Genomic DNA, 24906 nt, shown 5'->3' on the forward strand with positions numbered 1-24906 from the left:
GAAATATTATGCATGAAATCATTGAGTCCTCCAGCATTACCTTCTGCTTCACCTGAAGCACTACCTGTGGATGTTTCCAGACATGTACTGATGGCAAATCTTTACAAAGAACTGACCATGGCAAAGTGATTCAAGAAGGAAGCCAGTTCCTCTCCAAACCAGTATTTGCTGGCTAGGTAAACCCGAAGACAGCCCACATCCACACACTTATGTCTCAGTTTCCTAAGATGTACAAGAGGAACAAATTAATAGTGGGGAGATATAGATAGATGCATATAATAAAGGTAATTATTATATTATTATTATATCTTTAAATCTTAAACAATCTAATTGTTGTTTAACCACATTTTAGATTATGCTGTAATTCCACCAAAGAGCTCATTATTGTAGAGTCAGTGACTAAGTTTGTTACTATTTTAGTTATCACCTGGTCTATAATAAGAGAGTGGTCATACCCATATATATATAGACACACACAAAAAACACGTTAGCACATGGTTTCAGAAGCAGCAGCAAGCAGGAATTTCTAAGCATGAAACCACTACTTAAATAGGAAAACACCACTGCAATAGAAAAAGTGAAAAGCATGTGTGCCACAGGAACATCTAAAAATTCATGTCTGAAAAAAAAAAAACACCTCTGCACTTCGTTGCTTTGTATTTGCCAGCAAGATACATAAACACCAAAGTACTTACATCAAAATGCACAAAACAGGTGCATAATCTATCATTTCTTTGGTACAGCCGGTCTTTCAAAACAATGTATTTTTACACAATGGCATTTCCTAGAGAAATCCCAAACCACTCCATGTTCTCCTATTGTCATTAACACAGCACTGAATGTACAGTGAAATTCAGTAGTGTTGTGCTGAATGTAACTGTAAAAAGCACCAGCTGGCTGTATTAGGAATGGCATTCTTCCAGGTCTCAAATGTCTTATTTATATACAATGGAATCTTGCCAGCTGTTTAATATTTAGGGCTAATAAATATAATTGGCAGTACTACTGCACGAGGACAAGTAACAAATACACACCAAACTACTTCTCAACAGAAAATCTGATTTGTTCTTTGACAATTAAACCAAAGATGGATGCAGAGTTCTGAGCAAATTTTACATAGCTGTTTTTTCTTCTTTTTCTTTAATCCAAACAGTATTTGCTTGTTTTCTAAAATGCCAAACTGAACAGAAAAAAATGCTAGGCATATTGATGCCAGCTGCTCTGAGACCAACAGAGCCTTCAACCAGTGTTTTCCACAGACCATGAATAAAGAGAAATTGGCAAGGAGAGCATGCTGAGGTGGAAAGAGAGGAGACAGGGCAAGTTTTGGGGGGGGGGGGGGCAGGGTGTTTGCTGTTCATCCCACAGAAAGCAGTGGATCACCCCAGAAGACAGTGGGACAACACCAGCCAGCCCAGAAGCGATATGCATTCCTGCAAGCCCTTGCTTGAGTACAGGCATCCGAGATGCAAAGGTAACAGAGCTGCCCTATGGACAGGCCCTAAAATTGTGCTTGGTATTGACAATTTTCTGGCAGACGCAATATTGGCAAGGGCACCACATCATTACCCAAGTGACAGAGCAGTAGATGACCACTGTGCATAGCAGTCTTCCCCCACATCGAGAGGGTCAGTAAGAGTTGAAGGAGCTTGGCCCCTTTTGCTGGCAGCCCCACAGGCTCTGTGGCCTCCACCAACGCAACCGCCCCCAAGCTGGCACCATGGCTGGCAACAAAAGGGAAATACTGCGACGACTTCTGTTAGGCCTTGGTTGCCTTGAAACTTTCTCTGACTCCTTGGCATGACCTAGATGGAGAACTAATCTAGAAATGGGGGAGCTTAATTTGCGTGAGTGAAGCAGAGTTAATGTTTCATAAATTCATGCGAGAGAACAATTTAATCTGAAAAATCAAACAACTTCCATGACAGATGGAGCCCACAGTCAATTCCATAAAAGGCTGCCTAGTGTAATTACCATCAGTTAGAGGTATTTGTTTTGCCTTGATCCTTTAACTTAGTTCACATGGCAATGCTCTTTTCTGACATTCCTCAGCTAAGCTGAGTTGCACACTCATACACCTCCATGTTCCCATCATACCTTAACAACTTGAGGAGTCATTCTTTCCACTGGCTGTTTAGCACTTTCATTTAAAACTGCGTTCTTAAGTACAGTTACTTAAACTACAAGGTTCGCTATCATGTCTACCAGCAGAAAAATGTTTAAGAGGCATACACTGATGTCATCCACTTAACATCCACTTCTTCAGCTCAGCTGGTATGAACAGCTAGGGCAGCCCGTTGCCTAGATGCCTCCTCTCACACAGATCTTCACTCAGTGTCTAAGCCTACCCCTCCAACATCCCTGCCACATATTTCAGCTGTGGCAACATCCACAGCCTATACCTCCTCCCTTCCCTTCGCAGTACAGAGAGCTTTCTCCTTCAGCCTTTTTATTCAGGTACTGAGGACGGATCGTATTCAGAACCAGCACTCTTGCCTGCAGAGAGAGGCTTTGGTTCTGGTACCCACAGGGTTTCATGGAAGGGCTCACCTCCCTGTGTCAGCTTATGACCAGCTAGTTGAAACTGTGACAACAGGTTAACAGAAGTCAATCAGCAGCTCTGCTGTTCACAAAGTATGTGTCACCCTACTGTGATCACCCTACAATAGGTCAACAAAACTCAACATTTTTCCACCTAAGACTGCCTTTTTCCTCTTGTAGAAGGCAACACATGAACACAAAACCCTCTTTTCTTACAGGAAACAATGTCTGAAATCCTGCCTGTGCTACCATACCTTCCCTTTAATGGGGATAAGCCAAAAGCAGTTGCAAGATACACCTGAAAAGAACTGATGCGGTTTCCTCCAACCCCTTGCCTGGAGATTGCTGCAAAAAATGGAAATAAATAATAAAAAATAGCAAAGGTATTACTTTTTAAATCTAACTATCACATGGGGTCTTGAAAATTAAGCACACTGAAATCATACAAGAGTCATTAGGCTTAAAATGCTAAGTAAGTAAAAAGTACCTCCAAAATGGTTATTATTCTTTTGTCAACTGCTGGGTCAAAAGAGTAATGATAATTATTGCATTTTTACTGTAATTCTATGGAAATTAATTTTCTCACCATGCAATTAGGAAAAGTTAGTGCTGTGTGGATATTTCCATAGTTATTTTAATTGAAAAATGTTTAATACAGAAACTCATAACTTGACATTTCATATTTTCCAAAGATAAATTTGCTTCAGTTCAACAAGAAGAAAGTAATTAGACTGGGAATTCTGGAGATAGTCCAGATATCTTCTCAACCTCTGGCTAAGTTGCTCTTAATTTCTCAAGGCTCTGAAACATTATTAAACAATTACTTTTCATATGTCAAGCTAGGGATGAAAGAGGGACTCATGCCTAATTTAATATGAGAAATAAACAGAAGTATCTCAACCAGGATTTTAACCAAAGACTCCTGAGGAGCTACGGCATTAGCTCATCTTCATAGTTCTACACTAGAGCAGCACAGTTGGAGATGCGACATTTTCTAAAACCTTTCAGTTCATTATTTGATAAACTGTACACATTGGGAACTGCAAAAAAATGTGTCAGAGAAATACATAGTTTTGCATGTAGGAAAAAAAAAAAAAACAAACACTTGACCAAGTACTATCATATTTTAGGGAAGCCTCACAAAGAATCTCAAACCCAAATCCCATTACATAGGTATATTTACATACATGCTGTGTGGGAGGTTGACAGACATCAGCAAGAACACAAACTCCTGACCTATAATCCTACTAACAAAATTCCTCCATAAGGCCATGTATGTAAATATGAGGCTTATATTTCATTTTCTAGCTTGCTATGGTGTAGTGGAACGCGATACGCTTTAAGACATACACTTCACTAATCATTACCATTACTATCAATACCTTACTGCAGAGATGAAATATGATATGGAGAATTACCCTAAATCTAAACAGTGCTCATCAGCTGCAATGCTGAAAATATTTCTGTAATTTACTTTTATTTACTCAAGCTTCATTTCTTTGTCATAACTAGCTTGGATATAAACATACTCAACAGTGCACTGCAGTTTTTGCATTCAAATATTCAAATTGCTTCATTTCCAGGTTCTGTATAAGAAAAAAGTTAACCTTGCATCGGTCTCAGTAAGGGACTGATTACATATTGTGACAGGCTCAAAATGAAAACAACTGCACACAGGAGAGGTTTTGTTTTTGTTTTTACTCTCCCCTCCTCACCCACCAAAAAACCCACAGCACTAAACAAATGAAAGCCTGCTGGGAAGACGTATCAATAAATGTGTGTTTGACTCTGTCCTCTGAATCTGTGATTGTGGAGGAAAAAAATCAGACAGGGATTTCACTGTTTTATTTATTTTGATGAATTGTGGCTCTAGAGGTTAAAGTTTACACAGAACCAGAACACAATGAAACCCTCTATTTGTCCACGAGGTAGCCCCACAGTAGTAACCATATGGTCTTCCATATCGTCCTGACAATGACCTCAAAGCTAGTGGGGGAATCACCACTCAAAGGATAAGACACAATCTAACCTCCGTGCTATCTCATTCCCCTGGGCTCTTCCTGCCCAAGGGTCAGGAACCGAGTTCCTGTGTCAAATTATTTATGCTTCTGATAAAGAAGACTCAATCTCAGGACTCCAAGATAAGACCACCACACATTTTCTATTTCAGTTGAGTCTTTGAAGTCCTATAAACCAGAAGATAAAACTTATATTTTAATATACTTGGTTAGAAAAGCTACCATATGTAGATAACTGTCTTTTCGATCTCTGGCTTTAGTCACTCACTTCCCAGTGTCCATCTGAGCATGTTGAGAAAATGAAATTCAAAACCCTCATGTTTCTAACAGAGACCCTGAGCTGTCAGAAATCCTCACCACTGCTGGGACCAGAACTCTCGTGCAAGATAGATGGCACCTAGTGAGAAACCCATCACGCGAAAACACTTGGAATGTGCTACAAGCCACAGGAAACAGAAAAAATTCAGTATCAATACTGATTTATAACCCATGTAATACAGCTAGTAACGCAGATTTACTGATATGCAATGAAGTTCAAAAGTGCATTTCATAGTTGATTCACATGTCCCAGAGCCAATGTCTCATATCCCAAAATGTTGTCTAACTGGCAATGCTTTGGGATATGAGAACTACAGCTTAGACCCCATATGCCACTTACAGCTTACAACAGCTGAAAAGGAGAGGGAGGAAGTAGGAGGAAGCTAATAAACCTACCAGCTAATAAACCTACCAAGCAAAATTCCATTATTCAGAGGATAACCAACAAAATTATTACCAATGAACCTTTGAGGTGCAATATCCAAAACCAAAATGCTTCAGGCAAAAAATACATTTCCATCATGAAAATAGCCATTATCCCCCAAACAGCCTGAAAAATATGCATTTGTTTGTCTCCATTTCATTTTGGCAGGAATTAAAGAACTCATTCAAAGAAATAAATAAATCAGGATTTCCAACTAACAAAACATTTTTTTTAAATTCATGGAATTATTTGATGCAGGTGATGCTAAATACATACCTTATGCCCAGTAGTTTTAAAATGTATACATTAAAAAAGGTCTGCTAATTTTAAATGCAATCTTACATCTCCTACTAAACGAAAAACTGTTTACTGTAATGACACTACACCTATTTTACTCCAGAAACAAGTATCCTTGAAACAGAAAAATCATTCTATTGCCATTATGGATAAATCAGCAAATATTTACTTAAATGAAATATAAAATGCCAGTGAAATAATAAAAATGAATAAATAAATTATGCTTTGCCTGTCCTGAACACAATTTATCCAGATTTAATTTTAATTCTTCATTCACTATATGCAGAGGTTTTGGAAAAAAATAATAAGAAAACATTACTTATATGTCTATTTACATGACAGTCTTCGAAAACAAGTATCACAAAATACGACAGTGTGGACAGAGAAACCAAGTAGCTAAAAATAAGATATTTTTTTTCTTTAAATAGTGGGGCAACATTTTTCATTATAAAAAACCCTTTCTATATCCCACATATACCTATTTTGTGATGCAATTTCTCTGTTATTAAAACATTTTTTTTTCACTCCATGAAAGAAAACTGTTTCTCATGAAAAGTGAAAAACAAAAGACAAAAGCCTGTGCTTGAAGAAACATGACAAGATAGTAAAAGCACAATGTAGTTATGATTTATACTAACTTCCACATATGCAGGTTCTTGAATTTGAGTATAAAACAGTATTTTTGTTCTTTTTCTCACTAATGAGTAGAGTGTACTTAGAAAAAAAGCCCGCACTCTTTGTAACTCTTGCTGCTCTTGTTCAGAGGTTACATATCGGTTTTAGGAAAGGTATTACCTTATTTCCTATAGGTACAGGGGACAGACTGGAAAAGCAAATGAAGCAGTTTTCTAGGTAGATGTTTGAAGGTTTTTGTAATCTTTGCAAAGAAACAAAAACATCAACATGCAGTGTAGGTGAGTAATCAGGCAACACGTCACCATGAGCCTAGCACAAGCTGAAATCTTCTCATTAAAAAAATCAGGTTAAATTTATGAATGATCCCAGTTTTTACAAGTGATATATAAATCTAAATACACAGAACAATTTGGAAATTGTTTGTATTGCCCTATCTCAAAAGACAAGGATATTTTTTTCAAGCAGAAAAAAAAAATACATATTTCAGGAAACTATAAAAAAAGTTCTAAAGAAAGGTAGCTGAAACCTAGATGTCTGGGATTGTGAGAAAGAAAATTGAGGACAAAAGCATGTCAGGCTTACAAACCTTAGCAACAGAAAGAGAAGGACGGTTTAAGTGACAAGAAATGAGAAAAGAATCCTGCTTCAGTCAGAAAAGGGAAAAAAACAAATGATAATCCGATACAAAAGTGAGTACGACTCAATTATGGACAAAGGAGGCAAGGAAAGCAAGTTATAATTGAATCAAGGGAGAGATTTAGACACAAGCAAAGACTGAAAGTTGGGGAAAAAAAAGCAGGCAATGCAAACATTAAGGTGATAGTGCAAACACAAGAACTACTTCCAGCCACTTGGAGGTGTGGGGAAGAAGCGGAGGGACCACATTCTGGATCAGCAAGCAGATATAACAAAGACCACAGAGAGAGGGTGGAGAAAATTCATGCGGCTTTCCAAAAGCCAGGAAGGCAACTTCAAATTAAACCTGAAGGCTGTGAAGGTTACACAATACAGAGGTGATGCATTCACGTCCTTTGGAGTCAAACTGTAGTCTGACTACAGCAAACTGGACACCTCCACATGCACAGCGTGCAAATTCAGATAAGAATAGAAACATTGCAATTTTCAAGAGGAGATGTTTTGGACATTAGTTTGTTGGTTTTTTTTTTGTTTGTTTGTTTTTTTTCCCAAGACGGTCAAACACAATGTTCTAAGGCATAATTTTAAATTCACTTACTGCCAAGACACTGTCCTTCAGAAATAACCACTGCCTGACTAGTCCAACAGCAAGCTGACATTAAAAATACAGCAAAATACCTTGCCAAAACACTCTTCAGCTGTGAAGGGTACAGAAATGTGCATGTGACCTCTAACCACCACATGGAAAACTGATTTAACTTGCACAGCATATAGGTGAGATCATGGCTCTATAACAGCTTAACTGCTGATCCTGCTCTGTCTACTCCCTGAGCACTGAAGTGGCAATACGGCAAGGTGATACAGGGAGAAACCCATCCAAACCCATCCTGGTGCAAAGACACTGAAAGCAGACCAAAAAGAAACAAACAAGCCCCAAGACAGGCTGTATAATCAACGATCAAAAGTGACCAAAACACCAGTTCTAAGGCTAGGGCAGGGAAACAGGGACCAGGAGTAGGGAGGACCTGAGCAACTACAGGCCGGTCAGCCTTCATGCCTGGCGAGGTGACAAAACTAATCCTGGGAACCACCACGTCCAGGCACATGAAGGACAAGAAAGTCAGCAGGAAGAGTTAGTATGGATACACCCACGGGAAGTCATTCTTGACCAGACTGATAAACATCTACGATGAAGTGACTGGCTTACTAGATGAGAGGAGAGCAGAGGATATTGGACTGGTCTTCAGTAAGGCTTTCAACTCCTGTCTCCTGTAAGATCTTCACAGACAAGCTGTTGATGAATGGGCTGGATGAGCAGTGAGGTGGATTGAAAACTGGCTGAATGGCCAAGCCCAGAGTGTCTGTGGCACAAAGTCTGGTTGGAGGCCAGGATCCACTACATGTGCATGCTCCAAGTAGGGATGAATGAAACAAGACCACATTTAACATCAACTCATCCACAGCTCTAGAGAACAGTACAAGAGTGCATGTCCAGCTGTTCTCCCAATTAAGACAACTTGGTCGTTTATCAGATTTCTGTGGATATCATCATATATGGGGTAACTGAAAGATGTAGGAAAGTGTCTTTAAAAAGACAAAATGAAATATTTCACAAATACAAAGAGATGTTCCCTGCAGAACACCAAAGATGAAGATCAAATCACTTTCAGTGATCGCCAAACTCATGCCATCAACAGCATATACAGCCACCTGTTTTGACTGAGAAAAGTATAGTGACAAAGGTTGAGATAGCCCTCTAACAAGGAGTAGAGTGCTACTCATTTGGGGGTGATGTAGCTGAGGACAGTATTTGAGAAATACACACCTTTTTTTCCTCTTTAAAGTGAGGGAAGAGAAAGATGGTAACCAAGTCAGCATGACAGAGCTCCCCTCAGTAACACAGAAGTGTGACAAGTGGAAAAGGAGTCAGAACATAAGAGTGATGGTCATGTAAGAAGACTGCAAGCTAACACATGCCCTATCATCACACTCTTCATTCTAAAACAGCTAGCTAGTTGTCTCACAGACAGCATGTGAAACTAAGAGCAATACTCAGCAGACCTCAGCCCTGCAGAATTCCTATCCAGCAAGTAAATCACTTCAAAATCATGAGGCGATTGATGGCATTTCCTTGCAGCAAAAACCAACCCCCCATCACCTGTGGCACACGGGGTGCAGAGGGCTACAATACACCTGTGCTGAAATGGTCCTTGCATCAAACCTTGGAAGACCCTGCACACTACACACCTATACAAAAACAAACAAACAAACAAACAAAAAAAAAAACATCTTGCTGAGTTACTGCAACTTGGGAAATGAGTAATGGCAGTAAAGTAGTTTGAATTACCTGCCTCATACCAACCTTGGAAGAGAGCAGAGTATAAAACAAGCCGCTAAAACTGCTGGCAGGAAAGCAGCCTATGACATTTTGCTTCAGGTTGTCTTCTCATTATAAAGTAAGCATTATTTTCCCAAATCACTACTGAACCACGTGGGGATCACTTTCCCTTTACTGCAGGTCTTCTCGAAGAGTAGCAGATCATGAAGAGACTGAAAGCATTTTTCCACTTCAGTACATTATTTTTAGGTACTCAAATAACATTTCTTTTGGCATATACCAATTGCTACTGTGCTTTACATCTTTTAACAGCTGAAATAACAACCAAACAGATCTCCTGCAATGAAAAATGTAAATTCACTATCCCAAAACTACTCTAGTTAAACACTCATTTCTAAATTTCAAAACAATCTTATTCTCTGTTTATGAACTTAAACACATATATGTATAAAAATAGTGCCTTCCAGAAATGACCTAAGATCCACATGACTACTCCTGTTTTACTCTCATAAAATATAGCATTAAATTAAAATAAAAGATTTAGCTACAATTAAAATGACTTACTACACACCAAATGGCAAGAGAAACTGAAATTTACACAATAATGAATACAGACAGATGGTTGTGGAAAAAAAGAAGTAACTGTAAGAAGCATCTACCCTAAAAAGTAGGTCATAAAGGGGAAAAAAAATCTTGAACATTCCCAACAGTGAGATAATGGCACTTTTCTTCTGTGAGATAAGTTCAGAGAAAAGTATTTTTACTGGTACATTTATTACTTGAAAAGTGGTAGCACTAAGAAGGAACAATCCCATTGTGCAAGGCATAACAGGAATGTGTTAGAATGACTGCTTGTCTCTGCCCAAAAAAGCTTTCAGTCTGAATGGTAGATGCTATTTTATAGCATGGATTTGAGAAAGAGTCCCATGCCTTTTTAAAGTGAATTATCACAGCAAGAAGTATACAATGTATCTCAAAACAGAACTTCAGGTTTTATCAATTTAGTTGTCCTGCTTTCCAGTTACTACACAACAGAACACTTAAGCAGGGCATTTCTGTAACATTTGAATGTAGATACTTGTACATACAAATGGGCAGTCAGCTTTCATGCCACTGTTTTCTGAAAACTACCCAACAACTTAGTTAAGAAGACATAAACTGGATGAAGTTTGCATAAAACCTTTCTGTTTGTGCTACAAGCATTCATCAACTAGCAATACCCAGCTAGCAGAAAATACACATCAGAAATAATCTCAGGAAATAGGACAGAGTGAAATTGTTCACACAATTAACTTACTGGTAAAAACAAAAACCTGACCCTGTTTTGGGGCAAAGAAAAAACAGAGACAGATTCAAGGAACCAGTTTTGGCAGTGATAGCAGAGAGAAGCTGGAACGAAGTGTCAGAAGAACACCTTGTGAAAAGCACTGTCTGTCTTCATCGCTTAAAAAAGTACGATACAAAAACATTTGGTGTTTTCTGTCTTGATAAGAAAAATATTAAACATAGCACAAAATTAAGACTTATGAAATGTTAATTTATACCATCTAAGCTAACCTGTACCTTTTGGGGGGGGGGGGGGGGGGGGTTACTTTAGCCAGAAAGTTTTGATTAAACATCCAAAATCTTACTACTCTTGTCCTGTAGAAGTAAAAAGCATTATTCAGCACCCATGTGAAAAAATGAAAGCACACAATGGACAATCTGAAAGTCAGTCACTTCTGAGCACAGTATAGTGTATAATACAGAATATAATACAGGAAATATTTAATTGCTTGAGAACTTCTTATCAGACCGCTCTCTCGCCATTTTATTTTCCAGTGAAGAACCGGCTTTCTTAACAGTAACTTCTTTGGGTATTCTGTTGTTTTTATCTTTGCTTTGCTTCTCCTCGGATGCTTTCTTACTTTCTAAGGAGGGGAGGGTGGGGCTTGCACAATCCAGCAGCCCTGAAGTGATACGAAACATTTGCCTGCTCACTCCGACAGCAAAGCTCCTTTAAGTACACTTCACATAAACAGACCTCTAACAGCCTTGCAATTACCAGCAATTTGAATCAAGTGACCAACACAAAGGTTAACTTGGAGTAAAAGAAAGCTTGGCAACTAATTAATATGTCAAAGTAGCACTCTCTCTTCCAAAAGAGTTAATGAAGCTTACAAAGGACACATGCGTGCCTTTTGGCATGCAGGCCAGGCTTTGGAGCGTGGTGTGGCTGAGGTTGGTTCACTTGCAGTTTACTCACCAGCCTGCTGGTGGATTAAAAAAAAAATAGAAAAAAAAGAGAAAAGAAAAGAAAAGAAAAGGGAATTAGGGTTAGTGTACCACAGCTCTGGCTGGCTCCTCTGCACTAGGAATTGCTGAGCATGGCTGGCCCCACAGCGAGCTCCTCGCTGCTCACCAAAGAGCAGGGGGATAGACAATAAAATAGGTGTATCCACTAAGGAGAAAACCATTTCATAACCACCTCCTCAACAGAGTTTCTTACTTAAACTAAGCTTCCAATCAGAAAGAACCAATACCCAGTCCCAGGCTGTTGCCTCAGAGAAATTATCCTCTCTGCATTTTGCTTTTTGGGAAATGAGTACACTGTATGATAAAAAAAATTGTCTAGTAACTTCAAATTACATGGATGTCTACACCAAAATGTTTGCCCACAGCAAAATAAAACCACGTGAACTACTGCTTATAGATGCAAGTTAGGGAGAGCAACTTTACAAGTCAACAAATCAATTACTCTTGCTTCTATGACTGTATAAAAATCCAGTCAGTTTTAGGACCACTGTATAGCCTTTGAGGACTACATTATTTACTGAAGTCTGCTAATAATCCCCACTTTCATTAAACTGATTTTTTTTAATGGCTGCAAGAGAAATAGTAATTTCTCCCAGACTTAGGGTTTAGTTTCTCCCTCCAGAAAGCAAATTAGGGCTATAAAGAAGTTCTAAGCTGTCAAATACTTTCAATTTCACTCCTTGCATAAGGAAAAAAATAGAATTAAACATCAATTATTTTAAGTGCAAAAAACACCTATTATAAAAAAAACAACATTCTTTTACAGTAGGTCTATTACTACTCTGTGTGGCAGCCCTCACTTCACACACACAGAGTTCCCTTCCGATCATTTTCAGCAGTTAATTCTGTTTCCACGGATGCCTGCATTTACCTTGGGACACCATGACATTGAACCTGCCAGGCTTCCACCTGCAAATACATTACTCAGGACAGCATGCATTTCCAATATCATTTTCATGCTTCAATTACCAGAAGTATCAATTCATCTTATTAATCATCAGCTGAGAAATCTAAATTCTCATGATTTTGAGCCATTGATAGATTAAAGAGAAATATTCACCAAGACTCAGCTCGTACTGTGCCAGGTGAGCCTGCTATGAAGATGTGCCCAAAGAAAACTGACTGAGGAACACACCTACTTAGAATCAAAAGGCTCCTCAATGGTCTTTTTTCCTAGCTGGGATGAACAACAGTAGAAGTGAACTGTTATAAAGAAAGGCACCAGGAAGAGAACAAATCTGAACTTTCTAAATTCCCAAGCCATCCTTGGGACAAGTCAGACAAACTGCATGCTTGACAGATATCCCTACACACATAACACAGATCAGGAAAACACTACAAAGGCTTGCAGCAGGGTTTGCTCCAGGGGGTACGCATTTTCCCAAGTATGCCTCCAAAGAACATACCCATTGCAAAGTGTTTTTAGGCTTTTTCACAAGATATTTGCATGTCATCCAAGCTCAAGAAAAAGGCTAGGGTGTCTAGAGAGGTGACATTCTAGAAGCACAATATACTCCACCTAACACCTACATTGTACACATCCTACTAGAACCTCATCAGGCATTTAGGGAGTAAGAAGCTACATGAAGTGGTTTCACACATCTTTCAGTTCAAGTCAGATTTGCATGCAAACTGACACTTGTGTAATCAGACATAACACACTTTGGAGAACTCTGAATTCACAGACCAGTAGACAGGATTCAGCTATTCACACGACTTCCTCTGCAAAAGACAGAAATAAGGGTGTTGTAGTCTAGTTTCCCCAAGAAACGAGGCTTAAATAATTATGCCAACCCCAATCCACACTGCCCCCATTAACTTTGGAACCTCTTGGCCAATTTCAACTAAATTTTAGAAGATTGGTGTCTCGGCTGTCTATGGGCTTTGTGAAAGCCAATGGACAAGTATAAGAAAGAAAAACAGTGCCCCTTTTAAAGGGTAAGGCTACAGCGTGTCTGGACAACTGCATGCTTAGCCGGCCATCCCTTTAGTGTGTGCACGCACATCCACACTTTTTGGAGCAAAGTCCAACAGAGGTCTGTCTAATGCCCACTGGCATTCATGAAGGAAGTCTTAAGTGAGGAGCTAGCATATATGGGAACCGATTTGAAACTCTGCAGAAGGAATAGTGATGGATGCTAGAGTAATGACACTACTATGAGGGAGAGATACCACAGGACATCTGTAGGCAGGCAAGGAGTAGGAGATGAATCTGTAGAAAATAAAAATGGCTTTGTTCTGCCACTTGCAGACCAAGCTGCTAAGTTTAATTGTCCAGGTGTAATTCAGTAACTCTGACAAAAGCCTGAATTTCATTATAGTTTAAGCCATTGTGCATAAGAAAGTACAGTTGAGTGAACAGAGGCAGGCATTAGCATTTTGCAACATGTGGCAAGGTTTTCAAAAGAGTAAAAAACCTACGTCATCTTTGTGATTATAAACAGCTTAAACAACTTAGAAGTGTCCATAACCTATTTTTTTTTCTTATTCCTTTTAGTTTGAAGAACCATTCATCCAGTGCTCTGAGCATTACCTTTTAGAAATTACTCCACCATCAAGTAACATTTTCGCCTACCAAGAAATAGTCAGTAACCTTGCTCCATCACCCACGTAATGCCTGGTGGTCCTGGGAAGCATGGATGAGGCAAGACGCTTGGCTTGCCCTGCAGGTCAAAAGATCCTGATGGTGTAGAAGACACATAGTAGGCTGAGTCCAGAACTATTAACGGCATAAAAGATACTAATGTTTACTGAGCAAAAATATCTCCACTGATCCTTAAAAGACAGAACTTAAGAGAACAGCATCATTTCCTCTTGTTCTTCACAGAGACACTGAAATGCCAATCAACTGTATGCTCCTCGAGACATGGAAATCTAACTCTGCTCCGCTGTGCATATGCATTATGATACAGCCTAATTAGGTGATTATACACTTTTTTCCCCCCAGGACCTTCGTGTTCCAGGAGAGTGCAAAACCACACTGAATAGCAAGATCTGGTCTGGATTCTGGTACTTGTGGGGAGCGCCAGTTTGCAGGGCAACCAAAAGCCGTGTTCCACGTTCTGGCCACAGGCCAATACGTCCCTGGATTTGATACAGGGGATATGGAGTATCCACCCTGACACACCTTGGAATCCCTCTGAAGGGAGCCAAGGCTGCAGAAAGACAGAGACTGAACGGGGTCAGGGGCTCACCAGCCCCAGGGAGAGGCAGAGTCCAAAATGAAGGCACTGAAATAAGGCTCTCAGCAGCCTGCCGTCACAGAGTCCTTGCTCAGGTGTTCACCTGGTAGCCTCTGGGCCGTGATGAGTTTTGCTTCCAGGATTCTGGCAGCCAAAAGGATATAAAATGATTCATACCCGTTTAACATTTTGCCTCACTGAGTGTACAAAGTGAATGGTGCTTTTGCAGCGAGTCAGCACTTAGTATTTGGGCCTACTTTTGTTGTTGTTTAAACCTTCTAAACCTGTTAAGAGCTCTGAACATTCAATATTTGCTTTCCTTCATCACCTCCCACACTACTAAACAGCACAAAGCAGATCCAGAGGCTACTGAGACGAAAGAACAAGCAACCAGCCGACCTTTGGGATTATTTTGCTCAGCTAGGCTCAACATTTCTTTGCATCCCTTAACGTGGCCACACTGCCTAGGGCATTCACAGCACACTACAGCTCTGTTCTGGCCACTGCCTACACAGGTATAAGAGGAAACATCAGGATTCTCATCACTGTAGTATCACTAGTTGCAGACAGAAGCACAAGCTAGAAGATTCACCAAACACTTCCTATTTGAGCCTGCATGGAGTTTAGAAAGCAATCAAACGCTTAGGTGTCACCAATAAACTCCTTTAAAACAGAGGACATGCAGCAGTAGCTGACAAGCTGGAAAATTTAAATCCTCATTGTAACATCTTTACCTGAAATACCTAGAAACAAGAGAAAAAAAAACAGCTCAGCTCCCAACTTGTCAGCTCTTCTGTCAAAGTTTTAACTAGCAATTTGGCCTCAAAAATCTTTCTTCATAGCCACACTTGTTTCAGAGACCTTTACTCCCAGCATTACACCTTCAAGGTAGGGTCCAGAAGCTGGTCTACACAGAGAGAGACCGCCCAGCCGTAATTCAGGCACTGAGTCACAGGTCTGAACGCTGCTTTGTGCCCTCTTCTTGGTTTATTCAATTTGTTATTTTGCAAATGAAAACCTAAGAGTTCTCTCACTTGTCCAACAAGAGAAAAATGAGCTATCTTGGGCGCACTAATTGAAATGTGTTGTTTCCCCTCTTCATTAAACACTTTCATTTAAAAAGAGCCTCATATTCATCCTCATCTACAAGCACATAAAGTCGATTACCTAGAGGAGAAATGAAGCACTCAAGCCAGAAAAAGAAACAAACAGCCCTGAAGACTCCAGAAGCGTTGTTAACTAAGTTACAACGTGCAAATCAGACCGGAATCTTTTTGTTTCTGCTTTTACTTCTCCCTGAGTAATGACATACAGCTGTATTTACGCTGCTAAATATTTATGTAAAATGGACCTGCAACCTATGTAAGATAAGCAATGCATTTCGCTGCTGGAACATTAACATTCAGCTTCTCTGCCCTGTGTGCTCAAAACGTTCCGCCTTAATATTCCCTTCATTCTCTTTGCCCTGAATATTTGCACACACAGTCTGCAGAACTGTTTCGTGTTTGCAATGCTAGAATTCCTAGCTGCACTTTGATCAGGGCACAGTGAGTGGTAATTTTCTACCTTGAGCATGTCAGCCTAATAAAATGAACAAACTGTTCCCAGTCGCAGAGATTTAAAAACAAAAAATCCACAGTTGCCAAAGTTATCTGCTTCTTATCAAGATCCATGTTTGGCACCAGATGCATTTGATTCATTCATCATTGTCAGGGCACTCGCACACTAATTATTTCAAATTGTTTCCTCAGGCAGAGGTCTAGGACAAATGCAAGCAAGCCAAAAATAGCAGTTATGAATAATTATGCATAATTTACCTCAAGGCCTGGGCCAGTCTATCTTGCCACCTGTGATCTGGACTGATTGTGGACTTGAAATTAGTTCAAGATTACTTTTTTTTTTTTTAAAAAAAAAAAAATACAATGCCAACATTTAACCTTTCTATAAGTAGTTTTCTGATGCTTTAAATATTTCTAATGAAATGCCGATAGGATTCCTCTCTTTTTTTTTTTTAAAATTCCTTTCCATTTCACAACCCAACAAATACACTAATAGTAAAAACTTCAGAGACAAGGTCAGCACATGCAACCTAACGGTAAGGCTGGGGAATGAGGTACTCAGCAAAGCACAATTCTTCCTCTGCAATCTTCAAGTCAGCTCTGATGCTCCAAAACTAAACCTGTTTCAGACCCTAGAAACTTTCCCTGTTACCCCTTACGGAGAAAGAAAGAGAACTATCCTAACACCGGTGTTTCAAAAAAAGAAACAAAAAATGATAGATGAAACACTTGCTCCTGCAAATTTAGAAGTATATATTTAACTCTATAGATAGCAAAATCATTAATTTCAATGGGATCCAAAGAGTTGTATGATGCAGGTGTGGAAGGTTTTTCCAGAACCTTTTTACCTTCTTTCACTCATTCTACTGAATATACATTCCACCTGGGTGTAGCACTTTAAGCATCAAAGTTGTATGTTTGAAACCAGCACAGCTGAAAGAAAACCCACCCTAACGGTTTCCTACCAGGAGAAGAAACACGTCATACCAGAAACTGAGAAGTGTAGATATCACCGGTAATTCAGAAAGACTACTCCAGTTTGGGAACACAGTACAGATGTTTCACTTCCAGAGATGACTAAAAATATGTAACAGCCAAAGCCATCCATGCAGAAATCAGAGGTATCGCTTACTCAGGGAGAAACATCTATGAACTCCTCCACTCAGGTATGAACACACAGACCTCTCAGGGAGGATAAAGACCCCACTGTTGAATAAACAGCACAGGACATGCAGGAACCAGTCCAGCTATGTTCTAAAGTTGTTTACGCTACAGATGCACTTATGCATTTTCCTGATCCTAGACAACAGAAAAATAACAAAGTAGAGAAATATTAACTAAAAAAAAAATACATTCAGTAACAAAGTTTAAGATATTATTAAAAAAGGCAAAACAAACAGAAAAATATGCCTTCCACCTGTCTTGAGGATATCTCCTTTTTTCAAAGCATTGTTCACTAATAGCTCTTCTATTAAAATCAGGTATTCATAAGATATTAATGGATGAAGTTCACACTGTCTGAACAGCTCTGAAGCTTGACAGGAGACAAAACTAATGCGTTTCAAGTTGGAGCTTACTAAGTTTCATCAACAGGAGAAGGAAAAACAAAGAAGTTTGTCTTCCTGTCACCATACACAAAATTTGCAATTGAAACGCACATAGAAACTAGAATCTAATAAAGCAGAAGAACAAATATTAATTTTTAAAAGCTGTGCAATGTAATGCGGAAAAATCTGTGACACAATTGAAACGACACAGAAAATGAATGTTCTTAAAAGGAACTTTTTTTTTCTTTGCCACACTGTGATTTTAAAGCAGTAAAACTAATGAAAAAGGTTATTTAAACCTTAATTTGGCTTAATCTGGTTTATATGGAGTCACATATTTTAGAAATGTAAGGTTAAGTTTATAATGGATATTAGTTAAAATGTTTATAAAAAACATCTCATGGAACTTCCTTTTGTTCACTAAATCAAGTAATCTGGAGCCAGACATAACCAAGCTGTGAAAACCCAAACTTAGAAGGGTTCTTACATCCCCCGTGCAAGGATGATTTCCTTTGATGATATCAAAATATGAAAACAAGTATTTTCCCCTCAAGTGATAAATAGTGCCTAGCACTTCCTACTATGTTTTTTTCCTCCTTTCAACTATTTCCAAACTATCAGAGTTCGGTGTATGTTCAGTTTTATGTACAAACAGGATGCAAGCAACAAATGCATCGTTAGTGAACTATTACTTTCAAAAAGAACAATCATTTTTCAAACACTTTGGATTCAATTGAGACCATCGAATCACTAATTTCACTTCAGCAATCCCACTGCAACCACTGTTAATTCACACATGCCCATTCTCACAAATAGTCACTTGACCTTCACTGCTGATCAGCACCTGCTTAAGTGGAACACTTTTTAGTCTCCTTCAAATGATAACTACACTTCCATCAATTCAAAACTGACCAGTGAACTTGCTTTTGTCTGTTAACAGAAGAGGATCAATGCTGGGAGAGAACCAAAAGAAAAAAAAAAAAAGAAAAATCAGGTAGACTGATCAGAGTTAGAAAGCTATTTTTGCTAAACAGAGCAAAACCAAAATGTTCACGCAACAGCTAATTAAAGAGCAAACAAATACAAAAGGAATTATTTCCTATGATTCACTAGGGTAAAATTCAAAAAGTACTCATTTAAAAGAAATCCCATTAAGAAATAAAAGACTGATTATTAGCAAATAATTCATAACAGGGAGACGTATAAAGCAGACTGCAAGAAGATCTCCCAGAGGAAACCCCATTAGCTGGAATTTTAAAATTAGGTTGAACAAAGTATTAGAATATGTACTTGAGGGATTCAAGCCTGCTCATCTAGGGGATGGAAAAATATCCTTTTATGTCTCTAATTTTCCCAGTTTAGTCAGGTTTAGTTTGCTTTTGTGTGTGATACCTGGTTAGAAGGTCTGAAATGAAAATACCTATCCCTATAAAAAAGCTACAAAGCAGTCTAATACTATAAAAAGCACCCCTGACCACAATTCTTACAGGCCTATTAACTTCTCTCTGAGAAGCCCACAATAGCAAGCTTTAAAAGCATTAAAGAGGACTATTGAACATGTAGATACTAATGCAATATCCACTCAGCTTACACCCATTGCTGCAGGAGCTCTAGCTGTATCGAGGCAGAACTACCAGCAGTCAGTCCTGAGGGGAATGGGTTTGCTGCTTGCTCGCCATCTCCCCTCCAACAGGGTGTCCTATAAGGCTGGGGTACCCAGCTACAGCCTTGGCTACTTTAACTCTCTTCTGCCTATAGCATTCTTTTTGTGTACTTCATAGATCAGATAAGGGGAGAGAGATGCAAAGACAAGCTTGAAGACATATTCTAGACTGTTACTTTTTGAGGGGAAAGTAATGAGCCTTTGTACCAATCCCTAAAAAGTACTTCTGCTTCTGATCCACCTGTTCCCTTTCAACCTAATTCTGTGTCTTATAGCTCTCCCAGCACTCATTTTTAGTACTAGAGTTACCTACAAATATTTTCTCCCTATTTTATTACATTCAGATATTGTTTAGGAACTAATGAAATCTTACCATAAAACAGTTTAATACAACAAATTATACTCTGAGCTCCATCATAACATCTCAGTCACCTTACATAAATGACACTGACTACTGTCAGGGCATTTCACCAAAACAAACACATTCAGTTTGTCAGCTGTGGTGGCACAAATACTACCGGACTAGTTTTCCCCCACATGCCTCAGTTTTTTCTCCACACAGTGCTCCTCTCAAGAGGCTTTAATTCACATCTCTTCAGTGCTACTCCCTCAAATTCTTTGTCATAAAACATCTGCTTTGAGTAAACCAGTATTTATAGAAGAAAATAAAATCCTGTTCATTGCATTTGCACAAGCAGGCTAAAGACAACAGGACAATGAACTATCAGGTATTTATGACAAACTCTGGGACAAATTCAGAGATGCTGTGAAATGCTGTGTCAGTTACCCAGAGCTAAATACGTAAAATTTAGGGTGAAGAGGTGTGGCTGACAGTGAGAACTGCCCCAGAAAAATAGAACTGGGGGCTATTTTATTTCATGATCTTAAAACAGTCTGCAATTCAGTTTTCTGGGAAAGCCTGGGAGACTGTGCATCCAATTCCACATTGCACTGTTGCCTCTACCATGGCCACAGACCCAAATACACCTCAAGAATGCCTGAGGAGAGGACTAAGGAAGTTTGTCTCAGCATTCGAGACCAGTGGGCAGTAAGTTCAGAGAGCAACAGAAAACCAGAGGAACTAACAAAGCCCTGTCTCTCACTCACATGCAAAATTTGTCACTGTTTGACCTTCAATTGTCTTGAGTTTTTTCTTTTTCTTTTTTTTTTTTTTTATCTGCAAGTCATTTCCAGGCTAATTTTCCATTTTCATTTTTCGACATCCGTGCTGCAGCTTCTGAGTACAGTAAATATCTCTTTTTTGGATATATAATCTCTTTTAATATCCTGTCCTCTCTTATCACACCGCAGTCCTCCCCTGTTGAATGTTGTCTGCGAATTTTTCATGATATAAGCTTTAACAGCTATGGATGTGATTGAAATACAATGTTAACTACTTTGATCCTACAAAAACCTTGTATGGAGGGTCATGTTCATTCTTTATACTTATGCAAATTTAAAAATGGCAAGAAAATTATTTTAGTGTCAAGCTGCAAGTCATAAAAGACAACACCAAAGATGATCCTTTTTCTGTTTTCCTCTGATGTATGACATACAGTTACTTGACCATGAAAGGAGATGAATAAGCATTTTAAGTCAAATACATGCAATAAAATGCTAAAACTCTAAAATGTGTTGTGTCGTTATGACAGCTGATAAATATATCAGCCATAAATGTATCATGGGTGCACAGCATACAGATCACGTTTCACAAATGAAAAGTAACATTGAAAACAATTTTGTAGAGAATTGCAAGGTGTTACATAATACTGAACAGCCATCCTCAATCGTCCATGATAAAACACCTTTTTTCTTCCTAAAATGAGTCCCTCATCCACTGGAATGGAATTTTTGCTACTTCTTTCAGATTTTTGCTGGGATAATTCCACCAAACTCCAACATTTGCATTTCCTGAATTGAAGCTCTGCCTTGAAAGAATTCCAGCTAAGCTTACACGTGCTAAAGCATTTGTGGTATCTTTTGAATCTCACAACTTATTTTTCCTGTCCCCAGGTTCCAGGGACCACACTATTCCACTCTGTGATAAACTCTATATAATGTAGACAAATGGTCATAATTGCTCACAGAAGCTCAAATATATGGATTTTGCTGCAAGTTACCCTCTGACATTCTTGAGGATGCCTACGGATATAGCTCACACAAGTTTCTGCATTTGTAGGTCCAATACCCTAAGTTTATTTAATATGATTCTGGTGAAGCATCCTTGAATAAGTTTACTAGTTAATTTTAAACAAAAACGCCTACCTTAAGCTCTTTACTGGTAGCCAATTTACTCTTTGAAAGTGATAACATAAGATTATCTTGTAGTCAAATGTGTCAAACCACACTAACAGAAAATTAAAGAATTTCTGCTCAAAATCACTTGACACAAAATCTGAGAATCAAAGTCCAGGGAGTATAGCAACAACGGTTATACAAGTTATTTATTTCCAAATATCAAGAATCTCCACATTTTTGAAACATACAGTAAAAATCATGCTTCAAGGTATGAGAGCTCAGATTAAAATTCCGTATCTTAGTAATTTTACTTCTTATACCATTTGTTTAATTTTCACTCTTATTTGATACTGCAGCAAGTGGCACAAATCACCATCAGGAAACAAAAAACTATTTTCTCCTTGACTTTCCTATTCACCTTGTCACACCCCACCAAAAATTTTGTTGTTGTTGTTTGGTTTGTTTGTTTTCAGCCAAGGGCTGTCTGGCATTTCATTTCTTTTTGCAAAAAACAAAAACCATACTAGTGAGACACTGCAGCTACGCAATGAACAAATTCTCTTGTTATTACCACTAAATAATACAGACTACTCATTTTGGAAAATGATAGTATTTCACATTAACCACTGATGTGCCTGTGCTTTAAAAGAAAAAGGGGGAAAACACTGGGGGGGGGGGGGGGGGCGAGAAGGTTGGTTCTTAGTTGCAAGAAACCTGCAAAATTAGCCTGACACAATGACGTGCTGTATCAACAGCACAGCTTTATTAAGTCAGGATTCTAGATAGATTTGCTCACTTCTGTGTAGTGACTGCCTGAGAAGAAAATGTGATTTTATTAACAATATTCTAAAATAAGCATTTATTCTCTTACAATGAGGAAAGCCTGCCGTAAAATAGAAGAAAACCAAACAAAACCAGAACTGCTTATATACCAGTGTAACTACAGCATATAAGAGCTGTTCCTCTGAAATCAACTGAGTAATGTTATGGTAAAAGGTAGTATAATTGAGATCAGACTTGCACCCAGTGAATTTCCTATTAATATTTAAATCAACAAAGAAGAAAAAAAATTCACTAAAGCGCGCACACATTCAAAACCCTTCAGACTCTATGATTATAGCTGCTATTGAAATTATGCTGCAGCCCTGGAAAAGCTCATTGCAAATTACCTGTCAGTCACAAGCACATTCTGTTCTCATGACTTTGATATCCTAAATGGATTTACTTCAACACTACCAGAAGACTCCATGACAGGAGTTCACAGAACGAAACCAAGCCCCATACACCAACCCGTAGCAGGACCTATATAAGAACCACTCTGTGTTATACTGAATCGATTCAGATTAGAGCTGTTAAATCAATGCCACTGCAAGTTACTAGTGTACAAGAGTAACAGTTCCTTCTCTTCCCTCAAGAAATACTCATTTTACTACACTTTACTGAAAATTAGAAATTAGAATTTGACCAGGCTTAAAATATGGAATAACACCTTCTGTTTCTTAAAACTAAGTTGCCATGATCAGAAGCACTATGAATCTAAACTTGATAAATTTGACTTTTTCCCAATGCACACCATATGCCTACATCTCACCTGAAGCTATTATGTGGTCTGAAATGCCTATTATTTTTAGGAAGAAAGTCCAACCCCAAAAGGATTTTGTAGAATATGTGACAATATGATAGACAATATTGTGTTTTTTTCTCCTTCACTATGGAAGTGACACTGGAGAGGCATTTATATGGCTATTCCTTGCAGCCATTCCTTGCAGCTATTCCTTAGAACAGATCTGAATGGATCAGGGAAATACCCAAAAGCTCTGAACAGTATCTAGAACAGTTTTCCTATGCCTACAAGCACCAAATAGCTAGAGGTAATTTTATGAAAAACTAACATTAAACTGAACACTGTTGTGATGTCTAACTGCAGCCTATATGGCAATTTAAATTGCAAAGTTTATAAAATAAAACACACTTATGTGATTTGATGATTTTTCAAAGAAGCTATTTGAAACTATTCAGAGCCATGAAATGAAAGCAATAAACTTAATGGAAATAGATCAGTGAATATAGAGCAAGTAAAATGATCCAGGCAAAGAAATTTATCACCCAGATTTTACCTCTGCATACATGGTGAGACTTTTATACATATAATCATCAAAAAAGTCTTATTTTGCTATGCAGACTTCTGAAGTGAGGCATTTGATGAAGACTTACTTTTTCAGATGAAAATTAAAGGGAAAATAGTCCAGAGCAAATCACCTAACACCAATGAAGCCAAACAAATTGTTCACAACAGTAAGGAGAGCAAGGCCAGAATGCTCACTTCTCTCTTCACATTAAGAAATAAAAAAGTCAAGTTAGAAGGAATAACCTTTAAGAGCAATAAGAAAGCAGTCAAAATCTGGAAGACAGATATCACATTGCACATTGTCAATACATTACAGTACGAGATCAATGCCTATTAAGTTAATTTCACATTCATTCCAGAACCATAAATCATAAAGAACATGATATCGATACACTGATCTGATCTGCAGCTTTCATTTGAATTAAACTGAATTATTTTAATACTTAATACTTTCTTTGGGAATGGTACAACTTTTTTTTTTTTAATTTCCAGTAAAATAAAATTTGGTTTCCAAGACTTGACAGCAGTTCCTTCAGTTCACATTTGCTACTATTGACTACTCCGCTACACCAACACACTGCTTAGCACTGCAGGTTCTAATGTAATAAACATTAGTTTATGACAAAATATCCATATTTCATGGTCTTTTAAGAGATTCTTTTTAAAATTAGTTTGCATATACTTAAAATCCTGGACACATTTGCATGATGAAAAGACAAGATTTGTATAGCAACCTGTAACAATAAATATCCTTGATCTGTAAGATATTTTTATATTGAGTGCCATATACTTCAGCTAATAATTTTAACCAAATGCCATAAGCTATTACCATGCTCCCAGAGCTGCTGGCGGGGGAAGAACATTATTGCTGTTTTTAAATGACTGGTAACAGTTCCTACTCCAACCAGGAATTTCTACTCAGAAAGTAGAGCTACCACGTTAGCATCTGGCACTAAGCATCACGACATCAGTTCATCAGCAGCAAATCCTTCATAAGGCAGACTTTCTGCAATGGAAGTGATGAAAACACTCTATTTCCCTGTTATTGATTTAATCAAATTACTAAAACATGTAATACATACTCCC

General features: G+C 38.4%; 1 protein-coding gene across 6 annotated transcripts in view; it reads right to left on the bottom strand.

Annotated features, from left to right (window-relative positions):
- Nucleotides 1–24906, bottom strand: part of EPHA3 (EPH receptor A3) — a 217795-nt gene that overhangs the window by 158628 nt on the left and 34261 nt on the right. The window contains exon 1 of one of the 6 annotated variants that reach the window (XM_083838244.1): nucleotides 24650–24891. The exons of the other annotated variants lie outside the window; for them this stretch is intronic. Coding sequence (XP_083694370.1) covers nucleotides 24650–24652 — 3 coding nt within the window. The 5' untranslated portion in view covers nucleotides 24653–24891. Of the gene's footprint in view, nucleotides 1–24649; nucleotides 24892–24906 lie in introns of those variants that run through there. 6 annotated transcript variants of the gene reach the window in all.

The sequence above is a fragment of the Anser anser genome, assembly GCF_964211835.1.
Source record: "Anser anser genome assembly, chromosome: 1".
NCBI lineage: Eukaryota > Metazoa > Chordata > Aves > Anseriformes > Anatidae > Anser > Anser anser.